Source organism: Silene latifolia, chromosome 7 (genome assembly GCF_048544455.1).
Source record: "Silene latifolia isolate original U9 population chromosome 7, ASM4854445v1, whole genome shotgun sequence".
In the NCBI taxonomy this organism is placed as follows: domain Eukaryota; kingdom Viridiplantae; phylum Streptophyta; class Magnoliopsida; order Caryophyllales; family Caryophyllaceae; genus Silene; species Silene latifolia.
The window spans coordinates 14139195-14160342 of NC_133532.1; the positions used below are offsets into that span (position 1 = coordinate 14139195).

Consider the following 21148-nt stretch of genomic DNA (forward strand, 5'->3'; position numbering starts at 1 on the left):
TGGGCAAGGGTATGTTCAAGGGTCTCAAGAACAAGGTCAAGGATCAAACTTCAACAACTATGGTCCGAGAGGTAACTTCCAAGTGGGGCAAAACAACAACCAAGGTCCCAATGCTAGATATGACTATGGGTTCCCTTTACCCATAGCCAACCAACCTCATCAAGAACCCCAAGGTGAGCTCTCTCAAGTGGAGCTTTTGAAGATGATTAAGAACATGCAACTTCAACATAGCCAAGAGATAGCTAATTTTGCAAAAGCTACTCAACAAGAACAAGCAAACTTGAGAGCTACATTTCTTAAGGACATGAGGGAAATGGAATCTAGGATGGCTTCTCATACTATGGCTAACCCTCAAAGGCCGCCCGGTGGTTTGTTGGCTCAAGGACAAAGCTCCAAAGATGCCTCAAATAGCCACCATGCTCATGCGGTAGTGCTAAGGAGTGGTTTAGAGCTTGAGGATCCTTACAAAGACCTTGAGTTGGAAGTTGATGAAGATCCAAAGGGGAATGAGGTAGAAATGGATGATGAAGAGGAAAGCTCACCCATAGAGGCTTCGGGTAAAGCTAATGAAGACAAGAAAGGAAAGAAAGCTTGTGAAGATTTGACTAGAAGAGGAATACAAGTGGACAAGGATGTTGATGGATATGTGGAAGACCTCCCTTATGAGGAGGAAGCTATTGAAGAAATACCTTTGCAACATTCTAAAAAGGTAACAAAAAGTTCGGCTCCTCCAAAGGTATCTTCCAATTCCCAACTTGTTTCTAAAATTCCTTACCCTTCAAGAGCCATAAAGAGTAGGGAAAACCTCAAGTATGCCAAATTTTGTGATATGCTTGAGAAACTTGAGGTTAGCCTACCCTTTACGGAGGTGATAATGAACATGCCAACCTACTCAAAATTTTTAAAAGACATTTTGACAAGGAAAAGAGTCTTGGGTGACCAAGAAATAGTGGCTATGGAAGAAGCATGTAGTGCTCATATCCTTAACAAATTGCCCACTAAACATGGTGACCCGGGAAGCTTTTCCATTCCTTGTGTAGTTGGCGGTGTTCCTATCTCTAGAGCTCTTTGTGACTTGGGAGCAAGTGTTAGTGTTATTCCTTTGAAAGTTGCAAGAAGGATTGGCATTCAAAACTTGGCTCCCACTACCATGACTCTCCAATTGGCGGATAGGTCCGTCAAACGCCCTATGGGGGTGCTTGAGGACGTGCCCGTCAAGGTTGGAAAGTTTTTGATTCCCACCGATTTTGTTGTCCTTGATATTCCGGAGGATAGCCACACTCCCATCATCCTAGGTAGGCCATTTTTGGCTACCGGAGGAGTTCTCATTGATGTGAAGAATGGGCGGCTAACCTTCCAAATTGAGGGCAACAAAATCGAATTTAACTTGCCAAATTTTATGAAAGGTCCAAGTGTAGAAAGATTGAGCACAATCGAGGTAATTGATGAAGTAGTGCACGAAGTAGCCCGTGAAGAGGCGGAGATGGAAGAGGTTTTTCAAATCTCTTTGCATGATGAGGCAATGAAAGAGGATCACGAAGTTGATGAGGAACTATTGAAGAAAGTGGAGGGCTTTCTCCCTCCAAAGGTACAACTCAAACCCTTGCCTCCCTCACTCAAATATGCTTTCCTTGATGAGGGAGAGTTCTATCCGGTGATCGTTAATGCTAACCTAAGTGAGTCCCAAGAAAAGAAGCTTTTGGAAATCTTGAAAACTCATAGAGGAGCACTTGGGTATAGCATTGATGACATCAAGGGCTTAAGTCCGAGTTTGTGCATGCATAGAATAGTTTTGGAAGAGGGGAGTCAACCCAAGGTTGACGGTCTTAGGAGGATTAACCCAAAGATGGCCGAGGTGGTGAAAAATGAAGTGTTGAAACTCCTAGAGGCCGGTATTATATACCAAATTACCGATAGCAAATGGGTTAGTCCGGTCCACGTGGTACCCAAAAAGGGGGGGATACAAATGGTTGAACAAGAGGATGGCACCACCCTACCCACTAGACCCGTGACCGGGTGGCGAATGTGTATTGACTACCGCAAGCTCAATGCCGCCACCCTCAAAGACCACTTCCCAATTCCCTTCATTGACCAAATGCTAGAAAGGCTCGCGGGCCATGCATATTATTGCTTCTTAGACGGTTATTCCGGGTTTTTCCAAATTCCCATCCACCCGGATGACCAAGAGAAGACGACCTTCACTTGTCCAATAGGGGTCTATGCCTACCGTAGGATGCCATTCGGGCTTTTAATGCGCCGGCACCTTTCAAAGGTGCATGATGGCAATATTCTCCGATTTCCTTGAAAAAAGCATGGAAGTCTTCATGGACGACTTTAGTGTCCATGGAGACTCGTTTGAGCTTGGTCTTGAGAACTTGGCTAGTGTGTTGAAACGGTGTGAGGAGCATAACCTCGTCCTTAATTGGGAAAAGTGCCATTTCATGGTGGAGGAGGGGGTTGTCCTCGGTCACATCGTTTCAAGGAGGGGTATTGAGGTCGATGGGGCCAAAGTTGCGGTCATAGAGAACTTGTCACCCCCTTCCAATGTTAAGGGAGTGAGAAGTTTTCTAGGCCATGCCGGGTTTTATCGGCGTTTTATCAAGGATTTTTCAAAAATAGCAAATCCCCTAACCTCATTACTCCTTAAGGATTCCCCCTTTGTGTTTGATGATTCTTGCCTTGAAGCTTTTAATAGGTTGAAGAGAGCATTGGTCACGGCACCGATAATCCGGTCTCCGGATTGGAATCTTCCCTTTGAGATAATGTGTGATGCTTCGGACTTCGCGGTTGGTGCGGTACTTGGGCAAGTTGTGGATAAGAAGCATCATGTGATTTATTATACAAGCAAGACTCTTGATCAAACTCAATGTGGATATGCTACTACCGAAAAGGAAATGTTGGCAATTGTTCATGCCGTGGAGATATTTCGGCAATACCTTGTTGGGTCTAAGGTGGTGGTTTACTCCGATCACACCGCCTTGCGACAATTGATGGTGAAGAAAGATGCAAAGCCCCGACTCTTGAGATGGGTCCTTCTTCTTCAAGAATTTGATTTAGAGATTAAGGATAAGGCCGGTTCGGAAAATGTTGTAGCCGACCACTTATCTAGATTGACCGTTGAAGACCATGGCATACAAGACAAGAGTGGACCCATCAATGAGTGGTTGCGGGATGATGGACTCATGGAAGTTACCGCCAAAACCCCTTGGTTTGCGGATCTTGCAAACTACATTGTGAGTGGTTTCTTACCGGATGAAATGGAACCAAGAGAAAGGCGGAAGTTGAGAAATGATGCTAGGAGATACTTTTGGAATGATCCCCACTTGTTCCGCAAGTGTGGGGATGGAATGTTCCGGAGATGTGTTTCAAGAGAGGAGGGCTTGGAGATTGTTGACCGAGTTCACAATTCCACCTATGGAGGACACTTGGCCACCTCTAGAACAATTGCCAAGATCCTCCAAGGTGGGTTTTATTGGCCCTCCATGTTCAAAGACATTCACTACTTGGTTAAATCTTGTGATGCTTGCCAAAGGGTTGGGAACATTGGGAAGAGAAGTGAGATGCCCTTGACTAACATATTGGAGATTGAGCTTTTTGATTGTTGGGGCATAGACTTCATGGGACCCTTTCCCAACTCTTGTGGAAATGAATACATCTTGGTTGCGGTAGACTATCTATCCAAATGGATTAAAGCGGTTGCCTCCCCCACCAATGATAGCAAGGTTGTAATGAAGCTTTTTAAAGGCACGATTTTTCCAAGGTTCGGAACACCAAGAGTAGTCATAAGTGATGGCGGATCTCATTTCCGCAAAAGTACCTTCAAAGCTCTACTTGAATCACATGGAGTGCGGCACAAAACCGCACTTGCCTACCACCCTCAAACTAGTGGGCAAGTGGAGGTTTCTAACCGCCAAATTAAAGCCATTTTGGAGAAAGTCACCAACAAGAGCCGGAAAGATTGGTCCCAAAAGCTCCCGGATGTCTTATGGGCATTGAGAACCGCCTTCAAGACACCCCTTGGCACCACCCCGTATAAGCTTGTGTACGGGAAAGCTTGTCATTTGCCGGTGGAGTTGGAGCACAAAGCTTGGTGGGCTCTTAAAGAGATGAATTTTGACTTTGATGCCGCCGGAGAAGTGCGCTTTCTCCAAATGAATGAGCTTGAGGAATTGAGATTGGAGGCTTATGAGAGCTCCAAAATCTACAAAGACCAAATGAAGAAATGGCATGATGCCAAGATCATGAAGAAACAGGTAAGTGTTGGAGACCTTGTTCTCCTTTTTAACTCCAAAATCAAGGTGTTTCCGGGCAAGCTCAAATCACGATGGTCCGGACCCTTTAAAGTGATGAAAGTATTTCCTTATGGTGCTTTCGAGCTATGGAGTGAAGAAGGGGGAACTTTTAGGGTCAATGGGCAAAAAATCAAGCGATACTATGACGGTGATAGCAAAGGTCCTATTGAAGTGCTCTATCTCGGGGAACCCCTCCCCGAGGAGAGGGAAAGTTGAAATTCTCAAAAGTGAATTGGTTTGGTGGTGTTCCACAAGAACCACCATTTGTAAATAGCATGCATGTAGATAGAGTTTGAGATAGTTTGGATTGAACATTCTTGACGAAGTTGAATTCGGAGGTGGGACCCCTAGCCTCGCCCAAGATCCCGACACGAGCCGTCGGTTTGAAAGTTGAAAACTCGAAAAATGGGCAAGGATAGGGCTTGGAAGTTTATTGTTGAGCATTGGAGGAAAAACAAGTTGAAATTGAAGTGATGTAACCCTCTGCCGGTGGACCGGCAGCCGGTGCCCTCCACCGGTAGCGCGTTGAAATTTTTTGGTAAAAATTTGAAGAAATTAAGTGAAGAGAATCTCCTGCCGGCAGGCCGGCAGCCGGCCCACCGGCAGGGAGATCCATGCTTGTTGAAATCATTGAAAAGTTGAAGGGGGAGACTCCTCTACCGGCAGGCCGGCAGCCGGCCCACCGGTAGAGGAGCGCATGCTGTGCCAAAAGTGAAGGAAGCATTGAGAGGGGGATTCCCTACCGGCAGGCCGGCAGCTGGCCCACCGGTAGAGGACCTCTTACATTGGTGACAGTTGGGAAATTGAAGAAGAAGGAATCCCCTGTGGCAGCGGCAGGCAAGCTCGCCACCGGTAGGGGAATCACTGAACATCAAAAAGGGAGTATAGGGGAATTCTCTGCCGGTGGACCGGCAGCCGGTGCCCTCCACCGGCAGCGCGTTGATTGCATTTTGAAGAAATTCGTGTTTTTTGAAAAAAAGGGCCAAATTCCCTGCCGGCTGGCCGGCTGCCGGTTCGCCAACCGGCAGGAAATCTTTATAACTCAAATCAGCAGCCCGTGAACCCTCATTCTCTCATATTATTTCTCATTCCTTCTTCACTCATCTCCCTCATTCCTCACCTCCATTAACCCAAACCCACCCAAATCACCATTAATCCACCTCCATACCTCAACCTCCTTCATTCCTCTCCTCCTCCTTCCCTTCTAATCCTCCATTCCTCCTTCAAAAATGGCAAACAAGCGGACTCGGTCGGAAATGGCGGAAGCTCAACGGCTTTTGGTCGAGGCGGCGGCGAGTGACACTAACCCGGATCCCGACTTCCCGGATGTTGAGTTCGTCACGCAAGAGCAAAAAGGTAAATTTATCTTGTTCAAAAATCGCCCCTTAACCCCGACTAAATTCATTTGTAGACCGGCTATGAGAAATATGGGATTAGACAACGAAACCTTTGAATTGTTTAAGGGTGTTGGTATGAAAGGCTTGTATGATTTGCATGAGGAAACTTATCCCCGCCTCACATGGGAATTCCTTAGTAGTTTCCGTCTTGATAAGCACCGACAAACCCGTATGGTCGAGCAAATACACTTCCGGTTGATGAACCGTGATCATTCCTTGTCCCTAGGAAGGCTTTGCCGAATTTTCGGCCTTAACAACCCCCCAAAATTCAAGGCACCCGAGACCGCTCACTTTTATCGGGTGTGGAAAGCCATTTCGGGCTTAGATGACCAAACCGGCGTGAAGAGGCCGGAAATTGCGTGCCACAATGCCCCCATTCGCATTTGGCATCGATTTGTGGGAGGTTCTATTTTTGCGACTCATGAGCCATGGGTTTTTCGGGTTACCGAATTGGAGATTTTGGGGTCTTACTTACTCACCACCCCGGCCCTCTATGAAATCAATGTGGGTCACCATTTGGCCCTCCACTTGCAATCACTTTCTAAATCGCCGGGGCAAAAAGTCCCTCTTCATGTGGGTGGGATAATAACCCGAATTGCTAAGAACCTTGACCGCCCGGTGAACTTGAACAACATGAGGTGGATCCGGGGGGAGACCTACATCACCAAGCAATGGTTAACGAAAAACCTAGAGTGGATCAAGGTCAATCCTTTTGATGGAATCGAGTATTGGCAAGTTCAAAAGAAGAATTCCGTCCCAATTCCCAATGCCTCCAAATTCAAAATCAAGCCCGGTGAGGAGTCCTACCTCCTTGAAATTGAGGAGGAGCCCGATCAAACCCAACCTCCCCCGACCAACCCCATCACCTATGGTCGTGACAACCGGAGGGAAACTCCATCCACTCTCCACTACTCCTTGCCCTCTTTCCGACCACCTTCCACCTTCCAACCTCAACCTTGGGGGGGTAATTTTGGTGAAGGCTCCTCAAGCAACATCCCTCCTCCCCCGCCTCCTATGCATGCCGATTTGGTCACCTTCATGAGTGACATGCGGTTGGGTTTGGAAACCGCCGCTAGTGAGAGGCGAGGGATTGAACAAAGGTTGGATCGGATTTACTATGACACCTCTGTGGGTCAATTTCCGATTTATGATGATTATATGAGGAGGAATTACGAGCACCCCCAACATCTCCACCCCTCCTACTACCTTGAGCCGGATGGTGGTTACCACAAGGATAACCGGTTTGTCTACGCCGACATTAATATCCGGCCGGATTATTTTGCCCCCCCCCCCCGTTTTTCCCCCTCCCGCTTCTCAAGAGGAGGGGCATGATGCTCAATGGTTCGGGGGTACACCCTCCATTTTCTCCCACCCCGAGGTTGGGAGTGGCTCCGGGGCGGCCTCCGGCGGCTTCCTTTCGTCCGGCGGGAATTTCGGCGATTCCACCGCTCCCATGAACACCGACGACTTCCTTAGAGAGTCCGCGTTTGGAGCGGTGGGAGGAGATGACAATGATGATGATAATGATAATAATGATGATGATGATGACGGGGACCTTGAGTCTTAGGCGGCCTCGCGTTTGGCCTATCTTTCCTCCCTTTTCAATCCAAAACCTTCGGCATGCTCCCCATATTCAATCCAAATGTCAAGTATGTACCCCAACAATCCAAACTTCTCATCCATATTTAAATTTTGTATGCATTTAGTTAGAAATTCATATACATGCATTCATATAGGATTGCATTAGATTTCAATTTGTAATATATTGTCACATTTAGTAATTGCATTCATTTAGGATAACTTGCATCGTCATTTAAATTTTGCATATAGAATAGAGCATGCATTGCATTTCAAAATAAAAACCAACTAAAAAATTGAAAAATGACTAAAATCACCAAAAACATGTTATTTTATTTCACTTAATTGCCCTCCCATGTAAATGAATAAGTGTGGGGAGGGCCCAAAAAAAAAAAACATGCATTTTAATTTCCAAAAATCAAAAATACCAAAAATATGTTATTTTTATTTTCAAAAAATTAAACAAAAACCTCCAAAAATATGTTGTTTAATTTTCCTATTCTCTCCCTATACTTTGTTCCATTGAGGACAATGTAAATTTCAAGTGTGGGGAGGGAAATATCCACTTTGTGAATATTTGTTTGCACCTTTAAATTTGATAAAAATTCAAAAAATGCCTAAAAATTGAAAAATTTCAAAAATCGCCAAAAATATTGCATTGTATATATATGTTTGTCTAACAAGTGGCGCAGGCACATACGGGACATTTGAGACATTAGGAGACTAGAAGACCGCTCGGTTTAATCTTTCCTATCTCTTTCTCCTTTACTATTCTTTTCCTTTATATTGTTGGATATATGGAGGAGGATGGGCTATGTTGATGAGGATGTTCCATTTTGGAACTTGGTGTGTGTTGCTTACGTGCTTGCTAGGTTTAGACAATTGTTGCATGTTTATTTATGTTGCTAGTACTTAGAAATGCATTTCGTATCTTGTGAATATGTGTCTGTTGCTTTATTTACCCTTTGCATCAAGTTTGTACATAAATGTGGTCTAGGAAGGGAGCATGATACCTCAATATGATGATATTGTCTCGGCCTTGTCTTTCCCCTCCTATTGGCTTGCACCTTGTGACACCCTCGTTATATACGGGAAATGAGGCTAGACCGGAGAGTTTTGACCACCTTGTGAGACCATAGACCGTAGACTAGGCCTAGATTTCGACATAGCTACTTAAATGTGAGGATTAGAGCCTCCTAGGGTCGGTGCATTCTTACCCGACCCCCACTTAGGATTGTGAGTAGGCTCCTTGCGTGGCATGTCACATCACGACGCACAAGCATGGCGTATTTTCCTTTTAGACCATGAGATGTTCATTTATATGCATATTTTGAAACAACAAGTTGCATTTCAATTTTTGAGCCTCACATTGCCAAATAAGCCTAATTTTTCGACCCTTTAGACTAGGACCGATTTTGTTCACCCCTTTGAGCCTTGACCGTTCATTTGATACCTACGATACTAACTACAACCCAAAAACAACCGACCTTGATCAAGAAAGTTGTCTATGAGTTTTGGTAGTATGAAGAAAGGGATTTGAATCTTGGTTTAGTGGATGTGCACAATCCACTTGAGTCGGAATGATGGCTTAGTTTGGTTTGCTTTGAATGAAGAGGTTTTGAAAAAGAAAAGAAAAAAAAAAAAAAGGAAAAAATGTAATGAAAAAGAAAAAAAAATGCGTTGCACCTATACTTTGATTGTTGAGAAAAAGCCGAGCAACACTCCTTATGCATCATTAAAGGAGTAGAAAAAGGCGTTGCAAAATAAAAGGGAAATGATGTTTTTCCAAATGAGTCGGATTTTCAAATTTTTGTGTGATTTAGGCAACTAATATCATGTTCTTTTTGATTCATTCATTTGTTGTAATAAGTTGGGAAGAAAAGGGAAATTTTGACAACTACTTGATCTTAAGCTCCAAATGATCCATAACGGTGCTTGCACCAATCCCGTTTCAACCCATCGCCTAACCCCATTACAACCCTTGTTTCTTGTATGCATATTTTTCCTCTTTTTGCATCTCACTAATGGTCTTGAAGGAGAGAATTCCATGTTAGATTGCGGGCATGTCTCACGAGTCGAGTAGTTGAGTGATTTTGGTTACTTTTTACACAAAAATCACCCGGTCCAAAAACGTAATGAGAGATTAGTGAAAACCGTGAGGAAGTCGGTAGTCTTGGTCCCCTTAGTCATGGGTCAATTTGGTTGAATCTTGAGTGTGTCATGTGATTCTCGAAGGTTAGGCTTTGTTTCCCCCTTTCCCGCCTTTGAATTTGTTTCCTAGGCATTTGGTTGTCAAATTTAGGTTGCTTGAGCCACCATTAGGGCATTGACACCCCGCCGAGACTATGAGACGGTATCTCCCGACCAAAACCTTTAATCGTTCAAAGTAAAACGGCCGCTAAGATGAGGAAAGCGGTTTGATTTTTGTGATGCATCATATATGTCGACTTGTGTTTAATTGAGTGATCGCATCAAAAATTTTGTAGCAAGACCCAACTTGCCTTGCAATAGGGCACTCTCCCCTCATGAGTGTCAAATTGTGAGTTGAAGGGGCGTTGAGTGCGCTAATACTCGATCGGCTTAAGTAGTAGTTTAGTTGAGTGATGCTTATATTGTTCACTCACTCTCCATGTCTATTTTAGTAGGGACTTGTGCATTGATTTTGGACTTACTCGAGGACGAGTAAGGTTTAAGTGTGGGGAGGTTGATATGCGACTTATTTACACCTCATTTCCCTCTTTCTTTTACGCATTCCGGCTCATAACGAGTCGGTTTCGTGTGCCTTTCCTTGCATTTGTGCCCGATCCCCCGTACTTGTTATTTTGTGTATCCTTTTGTAGGAACCAAGTCGAATATGGAGGAATTTGGGGCAAGAAAGGCATTCTAATGCCTTTACATGAAGAAAAGGGAGACGAAAGATTATGAGGATAATCCTCTGCCGGCAGGCCGGCAGCCGGCCCACCGGCAGGGGATATGGCTATGAGGAGAAAAAGGAGGAAACAAGCTGAGCAGATGTTCTCTGCCGGCAGGCCGGCAGCCGGCCCACCGGCAGGGAACACCATTCCATACTTAGTCAAATTTTTGAAGAAGTTTTTGGCAAAAGAAGTGAGAACGCGCTGCCGGCACAGGTAGCCGGCAGCCGGTCAACCGGCAGAAGGCACCTGACACGAAGAAATGGAAGAAAATCTCAAGAAGAGGAATTCTCTGTGGCGGGCGGCCTCAGGCAAGCCCACCGGCAGGGAATTACACAACCTCAATTTTCCTCGAGTTTTGATGAACGCGCGCGCAAGATCGGGAGGCCCCAGCCCGCCGCCGGCACAGAGACACGCAGCACGAGTTTGGGCTTTTTCATTCTTTCCTTCCTTAATCCAATGATACCCTATAAATACCCCCTCCTTAAACCCTTTTGCACACAACCCTAGATCTGAGAAACATTCCATATTTATTGTAATACCTCCTTAATCAAGTTCTAATCTTTCAATAATTATTATTAATATTTAGCAAGAATTAGTTAGTTCTAGTAATAGTCAATTGTTTACACTTGTTTGTTGAAGTTTGTATTGGGGATTTTGAAGGGTTTTCCTTCTTATTAATCAATCAAGCATTCATCTTTCCTTTTGTTGGTATAATTCCTCTCCTTTCTTTTACTTGTTTATCATTTGTTTACATTTTCCTTGTCTTTTGATATTGCTATAACATTCATCATGTCTCCTCCTTGTGTTGTTTGCTTTTCTTCTCTATTTAGCATAATTTCCCTTAACATGAGTGAGTAGATTCCTTCTAGGGTTTAGGGTGATTCTTTATGGAATTTATGGGCATGATTCTTTAAATATTTTGGTCTTTGGTGAAATTGTTTATCTTTCCTATTCATGCACTCAAGGTGTTTGTTGATTTGCTCAAGTGAAAGCTTTTGCCTTTCTTTCATTATTGCTTAATTCTCCCTTGGAATGAAAGTTTTTGGGGGTCTTGATGTATGTCTAGGAGGGGTGTGATACTTAATGAAAATTAGTAGCCACCTTTAAGATAGCCAAGACATTGGTTCTTCATCTTAGGTTAATCTCTCACCATTGACCCTTTTTGATCTTCATGTTTGCCCCTAAACCATATTGATGACCCCGAAAGCCCTAGCTTTTAATTAACCGTATTCATTATCATCAACTTGTTTGTCCTTTGCTCTAGTGATTATAACCAAAACCCTTTCTTTTAATTTTGATTAAACTTGACTCTTAATCGAACTTTGTAGCAACCCCCGCCGTCCTTGAGTTCGACCCCGACTAAATACTACGCTTTTTCGGGTTTTACAAATAGTTTTGGTGTAGGAAGTAGACGACAAATTTCCTATTATCAGCTTGTTTTTCCCGACTCAGATTTTCTTCAACTCGGCTGTCAAATCGGCAATACGAGTTTGGAACTCGGAGTTTGAGGAGATTCTAATGAAGTAAAATCGATGTTGTCAAAGAATTCAGAGGTAGTATTAATGTCGTGATGATGAGGATTTGGTTGAATTAGTGTTTGCGAAGGGAGAAAATTATAATGTAAAGAATGATGAGGTAGGTAGTGTTTAAGAGGGATGTAAATTGGGGGGGAAAAGATAATTAAATAGGGATAAATACAGAAGAAGAAGAAGAAGAAGAAGAAGAAGAAGAAGAAGAAGAAGAAGAAGAAGAAGAAGAAGAAGAAGAAGAAGAAGAAGAAGAAGAAGATGAAGTGACGTAGAAGAAGAAGACATATGATTTGGTTGAAGTGGGAGATTAAGGAGAATAATAAAGAAGAAATTAATGAAGAAAGAAAAAGGCGGCCAAAGATAGGGTTAAAGAAAAGGAACCGGAATTAGCAGGTCACTTAAGTAGCTAAGTGCAAATTAGGAAGGTCGTGTGATAGTTGGTATTATTGTGAGTTAATATGAAGGATGGCTTAATATAAGATGAACACCCATATGATTGATTATTCCTGTGAAATAATCCCCTTAAGTAATGGGGTTTGTGTGAATTCTACAGAAGGGTTGAACTACTATGGAACCCTAAATGGAGTAATTGAGCTTGCTTATTATACCGAACAAAGGGTTTATAGGGTGATATTGTTTAAATGTGATTGGTTTGATAATTCTCAATAAGGACTTAATATCCATAGGGTATACGGACTTGTAGATGTAAATGAAAAAAAAAAAAATTTGTGGACATAACCCATTCGTGGCAGCTTTTCAAGTCGATCAAGTTTGTTATGCTCCTTATCCAACCACTAAGAAAGGTAATCAATGGTCTGCGATTTTTAAAATTAAGGCAAGATCACATGTTGATATTCATGTTGACAAAATTGTCTTCTAAGAGGATGTGGTTGTCAATGATCACTCATTTTCACCAATTTTGGTAGAAGAGTCACAAAGTGAAGATGAATATGAAGTGGTTATGGGAATGGGTGAAAGGAAATATGACGGGGATGTCAGAGAAGAAGAGGATAATGAAGTTGAAGTTGAAGAAAATAAGGAAGAAGAGGAAGAAGTCGGAATGCTTTTTTCAGATGATGAACCTCTTTTAATTCGTAGTGATAGTGATAGTGATGAGTGATGGGAGTTGTTGTAATTCTACAATATTAATGAATGAATTTTAATCAAATCATTTTTATGTATGAATTTTAATCATTCAATCAAATTTGAAGCACTTGTAAGGAGTTTGTTTGATTGCATTGTTCATAGTTAGTGTTCATGACACTTCATTTTTGTTGGACTAACAATTTGCATTGCTAAATTATATACTTATTATATTGTTCATGACACTCCATTTTTTTTGGACTAACAATTTGTACTAACGATTTTTATTTGACTAACAATTTGCATTGTTAAATTATATACTTAGTATATTGTTCATGACACTCCATTTTTTTTTTGAACTAACAATTTGTACTAACGATTTATGTTGGACTGCCAATTTGCATTGTTTATAATTAGTATATGGCAAATTTCATTTTAAGGATGATAGGGAGTGGTAGTTGGGGATCTCGTCGTGGGGAGGAGAATGAAGAGATTTAAGCTGAAGCGGATGTTCAGAATATAACAGCGGAACAGGAGAACATGCAGATCATTCTCTCACAAAACCAAGAAGGTGGTCAATGAATAGCATATCTAAACAAAACAGCATTAAATGATTTTATGCACCAACACCTGATAAGTTTATTTGGCCTCCTTGAGACAAAAGTTAAGCCTTTGTCTCAAAATTGTGTTAGGAACAATTTATGTAGTGAATGGTGCATTTCTACTAATACTCATCTACATAAATGGGGGAGAATTTGAATTTTATGGAAGCCTCATATGTTTAGTGTGCAATATTTAGAATACAATCCTCAGTTCATTCATATGGTGATCACTGATTTGGGGAATGGTTATATGTTCTGGTTAACTATGGTTTATGCGTATAATGGGATTCAAGAGAGGAAAGAATTGTGGGAAAGATTGTGTACATTTAAGAGGAGTATTCAGGGAGCATGGGTTATTTGTGGTGACTTTAACATTGTACTGGTGCCTGCTGAGAGATTGGGGGGCAATATTACTGTGGAGGAAATGGAGGACTTCAAGGCATGTCTTGTTGAATGTGAGGTGGCTGATGTTCCTGCTAGTGGTTCTTTCTATACTTGGTGTAATAAGCAGGTTCCATCTACTAGAATTTATAGTAGACTGGATAGAGGGCTGGTCAATCATAAGTAGCTTCATGATAATTCTAGTGTGTATGCTCAGTTCTACTGTGAAGGAGTATTTGATCATACCCCGTGTGTCATACAAGCTTTTGATGATAGGGAGAAGAAAATAAGGAGTTTTAAATACTATAATATGTGGAGTCAAGATGGGGAGTTCAAGCAGTGTGTTCAGACTAATTGGAAAGGCAATTGGTATGGCACAAAAATGTATAAGGTGACAAGGCAGCTTAAGAATTTGAAAATCCATCTTAGGAAGCTGAATAAGGAGAATTTTGCTGATATTGAAAACAATTGCAATAGAGCTAAAATGAATTTGGAGTATATCCAAGATAGGTTAAGGGTTGAGCCTCAAAATACTCAGCTTATTGAGATGGAGACGGAAGCTTCTAATAGTGTAAGATTCCTGGACAATGCTTGTCATGAATTTTTAGTGCAAAAATCTAAAGTTACATGGATGGAAAAAGGAGATAGTAACACTAAATTTTTTCACAATGTAATCAAGGGCAGGCAGTCCAGAGTAAGGTCTGGAATATCACTAATACTCAGGGGGTCTTGTGTGAGGATATTGATAGCATTCAGACTGCTTTCCTGCAATTCTACACTTCTCTCTTGGGTACTTCTACTGAGACCAGGCAGGTGTGTAAGGCTGTGGTGCAGAGGGGGCAAACATGTACTGAGGATCACCAGCAAATTCTCCTCTCCCCAGTCAGTGATGAAGAAATTAAAAAGGTTATGTTTTCAATCCCTAGTCATAAGGTTGCTGGTAGGGGTGAGCAAAAATATACGATACAGTTTTATAATATGGATACGATACGGTATACAGTTTGAGTTATACGGATTTCCGTATATACGATACGAAAAGCCGCATATACGATACGGTTTATAAAAAAAGTACCGTATCCGGGCCGGGCAAAAACGAAATCGTATATACGGTTTCTGACACTGTTTAAAGTTTTTGTATAAAGAAAATAAAAAAATGCAAAGTTCCTCTTTCAACTCCACTCTTTAATGTTTTTGACGACTTTTTTTTACTAACTTATCTCAATAAACAAAAATCAGCCATTTATAAGAGGTGGTCATTTTAGAGCGAATTATTAGCTCTTGAATAATTACAATGTTTAATTGGGCATTTGTCACCAAACCGTATCCGTATATATGGATTCCGTATACACGGATTTTCCGGGTATCTGAAAACCGTATATACGGTTAAACCGTATCGGATCCGTATATTGATTTTTGCGATTTTTAAAACCGTATACCCGATACGGTTTTCAAAACCATATCGGGTTCACGGTTTTCCTCACCCCTAGCTGTTAGGCCTGATGGCTATTCTAGTGCGTTTTTCAAAGACTCTTGGGACATTGTGGGGAGGGATATCTGTGATGCCATTCAGGACTTCTTTCATGAAGGGAAATTGCTAAGACAAATTAATCATACCTTAGTAACCCTTATACCCAAGTGTGACATGCCACAAAGTGTGACCTAGTTTAGACCAATTTTCTGTTGTAATGTGGTATATAAATGTATCTCTAAGTTGATCTGTAATAGGCTGTCTGCTATACTCCCTGACATCATTAGTGAGAACCAAAGTGGGTTTATCAAAGGGAGGAGCATTGTTGAGAACATATTAATTTGTCAAGATGTAGTCAGGTGCTATAATAGGAAAGCAGTGTTACCCAGGTTTATGCTCAAAGTTGACTTACAGAAAGCATATGATTATGTGAGTTGGACTTTCCTTGAATAGATGATGACTAGTCTGAATTTCCCTCAACATATGATTCACCTGATTATGGAGTGTGTGTCTACAACTACTTATTCCTTGGTTTTAAATGGAGAAACTTTTGGTTATTTTAATGGGGCAAAGGGTTTGAGGCAGGGGGATCCCCTCTCTCCTCTTTTATTTATTGTCGCCATGGAATATTTTAGTAGAATCTTAGCTTACACAACTGATACTATGGCCTTCAAGTTCCATCCTATGTGTGGGAAGCTGAGGTTATCACACCTTATGTTTGCTGATGATTTACTTTTGTTCAGTAAGGGTGATGTTGCATCCATAATGGTCTTGCTGAGATCCTTTAGTACTTTTTTGCATGCATCTGGGCTGCAGATGAATGCTACCAAGACAAATGCTTACTTTAAAGGAGTCTCTAAAGAACTTAAAGCTGATGTACTGCAAGTTTCTGGATTTATTGAAGGTCAATTACCATTCAGGTACCTGGGGATACCAATTACATGTGGGAAACTGACTAAGCAGGATTGTCAAGTGCTTGTTGAGAGGATTGTTAGTAGAATTCGAGGTTTTGGGACTAAAAATCTCTCCTACTCTGGGAGGTTGGTGTTGGTAAACTCAGTCCTCACTACTTTGTATAACTATTGGATCAACATATTCCTTATTCCCAAAGATGTCCTGAATAAGATTAATTCTATTTGTAGACACTATCTTTGGGATGAAAGTGTGGATTTTATTAGGGTGCCTCCCGTGGGGTGGGAAAAATTTTGTTCTCCAAAAGCTCAAGGTGGGCTTGGCATCAGGGACAGCCTGTCTTGGAATATTGCTGCAATAGGGAAGCTCGTATGGTGGATCTATTTTTGTGCTGACAGATTATGGGTCAAATGGGTACATCAAGTTTATTTAAAAGGGAATTCCTGGAATGACTATAATCCAACTAGAGATGTTAGCTGGGGTTGGAAAGTCATTTGCAGAACAAAAAATAAGCTTGCTCATGGGTACAACAATGATAAGTGGATGTTGGATCATAAAGGCTACTCAATCGGCAGTGGGTATGAGTTGATCAGACCAAAGTTTCAGGAGGTGCAGTAGCATAATAATCTTTGGAATAGCTGGTGTATTCCTAAACACCAGTTTATTGGTTTTTGATAGCTCGTGAAGCTCTTTAGTTGAAGGATAAGCTGTTTGCATGAGGTATAGCTCCTGATGCAATATGTCTTTTGTGTGGTGAAACTGATGAGAGTCATCTCCATCTGTTTCTGAATTGCAATTACAGTAAAAGGATCCTGACTGACATGGCTGGCATTTGCCATGTTTCTTGGCCTAATTCTAATCTGGTACATTGGGTTGGAGTTTGGCAGGGGTCTTCCTTGCAGAAGAATGTCCTAATGTGCGTTATGTTGGCAGCCTTCTATCATATTTAGATGCAAATAAACAAAGTGCAGGTTGATGCTTGTTTGCTTAGACCTGAATGTGTGATAGTCCAGATCAAGAAGGAGGTGAAGATTAAGTTGTCTACTAAAACCAACCAGGGACTTTATAAGAATGATTTAGATTGGTTGAATTTAGTTAGCTTGTCTTTGTAAAACCCGTCTTTGTTTGGGTTGTGTGAAAAGTTGATGTACTAAAACTGGTATAGCTTGTAGTTGCTCATTTGTGCTTAATGAAATTCTTACATTTCATCAAAAAAAAAAGAAGGTGGTCAATGGTAAGTGTTCTAATATTTTATTTTTACCTTTATGAAAAATATATCATTCAAATAATTTTATTTGAATTTCTAATATCTATGTATATTTTAATTTTCAGGTGGAATGCCAAGTCTGTAAAACAATATGTCACTTGATCGTTCACTAATAATATCTCTGATGACGAGTACTTCACCAAATGGAGTGAGGTGAGTCATGCACATCGAAAAAAGATGTTGACTTAGTTTAGGGTAATTTGAAAGTTACCTATTATTTACTTTACGTTAATAATTTTTTTTTTGTAATTAAAGTCATCTTTTCTATTACTAATTAAACACTTGTTTTTGAAATAGAAACATGTGAAGTCCGTCGACGAAAACCATGACGCTACGCATGAATGGCAAAAGGCGGTCACGAGGCGGATTACCAAGCTTCTTATTGGACTCAAATATTCAAAGAAAAAGGCTGATTGGGTCCCCGACACTTGGTGGGAGAATCTCAAGATTAAGGAAGAAAAAAATCCCGAGTATGCCAAAATTTCTAAAATGAACACGGCAAATAGAAAGTCGGGTGCCAAAGACGGGAAAGCATTAGGCACCCACACTGTAGGCTGTAAGAGTTGCTCCGATGCTTTCAAGGAATTGGTAAGTATTATATTTATTATTTTCACAAATTGGTTAGAATTACTGATTGCCGAATATAATCAATTTATGTTTTTATGCTACTTTCAGGGTGAGTCGGCTACACCCTACAAGTTGTTTGAGAAGACCAAGAAAAACAAGAAGGGCGAGTGGGTTAATCCTCGAGCTGCTAAGACTGACGTAAGTTAATATTTAATGTATTTCTCTCATTCTTAATGTTAATATTTATTGTACTTCCCTCATTTTTAAATATAATATCATTTTTTCCTTATTTGTTGTTCTTTCAGGCCGCTTATAAGGAAGAGATGAGTCGACCAACGCAGAGAGGCTCTAAACGAGTACCGTTCGTACTACAGGGTTATCGATGGCTTTAACAATCGAGGGAGGATATTCGGGAATGGAGATGTAGGGGCCGAAGTGTGGTTTGAACCTCCATGTAACAAAGGTGTTCGTCGATCATTATCTTACGCTCCTAGCATGGTTTCTAAATTTGCCACCCAAATGAACAATGAGCAAGCCGCACGACTAACTCTTGAGGAACAAATGCACACCACTCAAGAAGCATTCCGTCTCCAAGCTGAGCAGATGGCAGCCATGCAAAAAGCTTTGGCTCAGATGCAGCAATCTTAACCCCCTCCCTCATGCTCGGGTTTCCGTTGTCCTTTTCGTAGAGACGACTATGCAGATGACGGGCATGGCTTTGGAGGTAGTGATCAAGTTGAGCCTCTAGGTAATTATTAGTATCGTCGCCTATGTTATTATGTTAGTCTTTATCTTATGTTAGTATGTTAAGGCTTTATCTTAGGTTAGAAACTTATGATTGTGGCTTTATATTTTAGTTGGTATGTAAAAGAAATTGTTTTATGAGACGTTGTACAAATTTGACATTTAGTTTCTATATAACAACTTCGTTCTTCCAATCGTGTTCCGGTTTCTATCGATAATTTCGTTGTCTACTCTTGATTTCCGCTCCTACGGTTGATATGAAAATGGATTCCCGCTTGGCGGTCGATAGTTATATATGTTTTTTTGCAGGTTTGGTTGTATTAATTACATATTCGGCATTGTGGCTGGGCAGCAAGCTACTGTTTCCAGCCACTGCCTTTAATTTTCCTGACGGAAAATCCGTCAATGTTGACTTTTCTGACGGAAACCCGTCTGAATTTTAGGAATTCCTGACGGATATTCTGTTATTTCCTGACGGTTTTTCCGTCAGAAAGGTCAACATTATGTTAACTTTCTGGCCCATCCTAGATGAGGGCTTTGACAGAATAACCGTCAGTAAGCCATCGGAAATGGGAATTCCTGATGGAAAACCGTCAGGAACCCGTTTTTCGTGACGAATCGTAGTGACGTCGATTTCTGGCTGAAAAACCGTCAAGAACCCGTGTTTCTGACGGGAAAAGCGCGTTATTGACGGATTATTTCTGTCAGTTTCCCGTGTTTATTTTGTACTGATATTGTATAATTATTGGTAGAAATATTTGAAATTTAATTTTCATAATTTTAAATATGGCAATATGTTTCTCTTAAAATCATGCTAACAATCTGTTCCTAGAACTACGCTAAAAAATTTCCCCATATTAGAAACTTCTTCAACGAAATATATAGATTTTGGGCAACTATGGGTTTGTTTCCTAAATTTTGCGTATGTTTAACATAATTGGTTTTATTTATTATATACATTTTTAAATAATTTTAACTAAAGATTTAGTATAACTGTCATAAATCGACTACCTATTCATTGTAGCTATTAAACTCGGAGTTGACACGTGACAAAACTTCTCAGCAAATGACACGTGGGAGACGGTTTCTACTTTAATATAATATATGATGGTTACTAATATATGATGGTTACTAAACTTGGTTTTTCACTTGATTTCAACAATGAATGTTGAGATTAAATATAAAATAGATCGTGGACATATTGATATAGGAAGCAATTTTATTAAATCAAGATGTATAAAAAACGTTGATGTGAGACTTTATACAATGGGGTATAACTAGTAGGAGGAAACTTGGAAGAGTTGCTAGTTTGTTGTTTAATAAAAATCTCAAGATTTGGGTTGAGGTGTTACAAATAAAAAAATATGTATTGACTTAGTTAATTATCACTCATTACTTTTAATTGTCGTTTCAAAATTCAGGTTTTTACTAGGTAAATAAAGGAAACATCTTTTTTTTTCCAAGAAACTTTATGTTGAAAAAGATGAAGTTATAACTAAATTTAAAGATTGATAAAGTGTAAGACAAATTGAAGATTCGGAGATGCGAGAAAAGAGAAAATTGGGAGAATAGCAGAAGAAGTTTGGATAAATTTGAATAAAATAATGGTTGATCGTTCAATTATTAAAGGATAGTTTGATATGAGTTTCATGCTTTTATTTGGTTGGTAGAAGGTGGTCGTAATAAAGGTGATGGCAAAGAAAAAGGTTCGGCTCTAAGGAGTTAACGTTTAATCAAGAGTACGAGGTTCTGAAACCGTGATAGAATAAGAAAATAAATTCCATAAATTAATTTAATCACAACGAAGGGTATTTGTAACAGGCTTTGAGATCTGTAAGATATAAATTACTTGAGATTAAACATAACAATACACTAACAAATTATATAGATATTAGAGTATAGAAATCCTTATTATGCTTAATTGACTAAAGATTACACGACATATAAGAACATGTAAAATTGGTGATACACAATTTTGTAGGAATCAAATAAAATTGTTGCTTTTTTTATATATTGCTACTCGTATATTATATGAAACTGATTTCAGTTATACGAAAATGAGCTAATATAGAAAATTTCAACAAAGTCGAACATGTTTTAATGGTTGAGGCGATGATTTAGGTTAATTTCAATGCGAGATAGGATAGTTGGGTTTCATGGTGATTGTAGGTTAGGTAATTTTTGTGATGGTGGCGAGTTATATGAGTCTTGGGGAGAATGAGGTCTATATTTTGGCATTAGTTGTTGATAATGATGGTGGCTTATTATAGGGGTAAGGTTTAGAACGTTGTAAAAGAAGATGGAAGGGGTTGATACGAGATTTTGTGTTTTATGTGTAGAGAGAACGAGTGGTCAAGGGTAAGACGTTAAGCTAAACAATTTTCTTCAGAAAAATACGAATGAGTTTGATCGT

At 40.5% G+C, this 21148-nt stretch overlaps 1 protein-coding gene across 1 annotated transcript; it reads left to right on the forward strand.

Annotated features, from left to right (window-relative positions):
- Positions 1–304: 304 nt before the first annotated feature.
- Positions 305–15698, forward strand: LOC141589753 (uncharacterized). The gene is made up of 5 exons (XM_074410379.1): positions 305–646; positions 13608–13907; positions 13995–14348; positions 14462–14769; positions 15503–15698. Exons 1-5 carry the CDS (start codon positions 305–307, stop codon positions 15696–15698), a joined length of 1500 nt encoding a protein of 499 aa, XP_074266480.1.
- The last annotated feature ends 5450 nt before the right edge of the window (positions 15699–21148 follow it).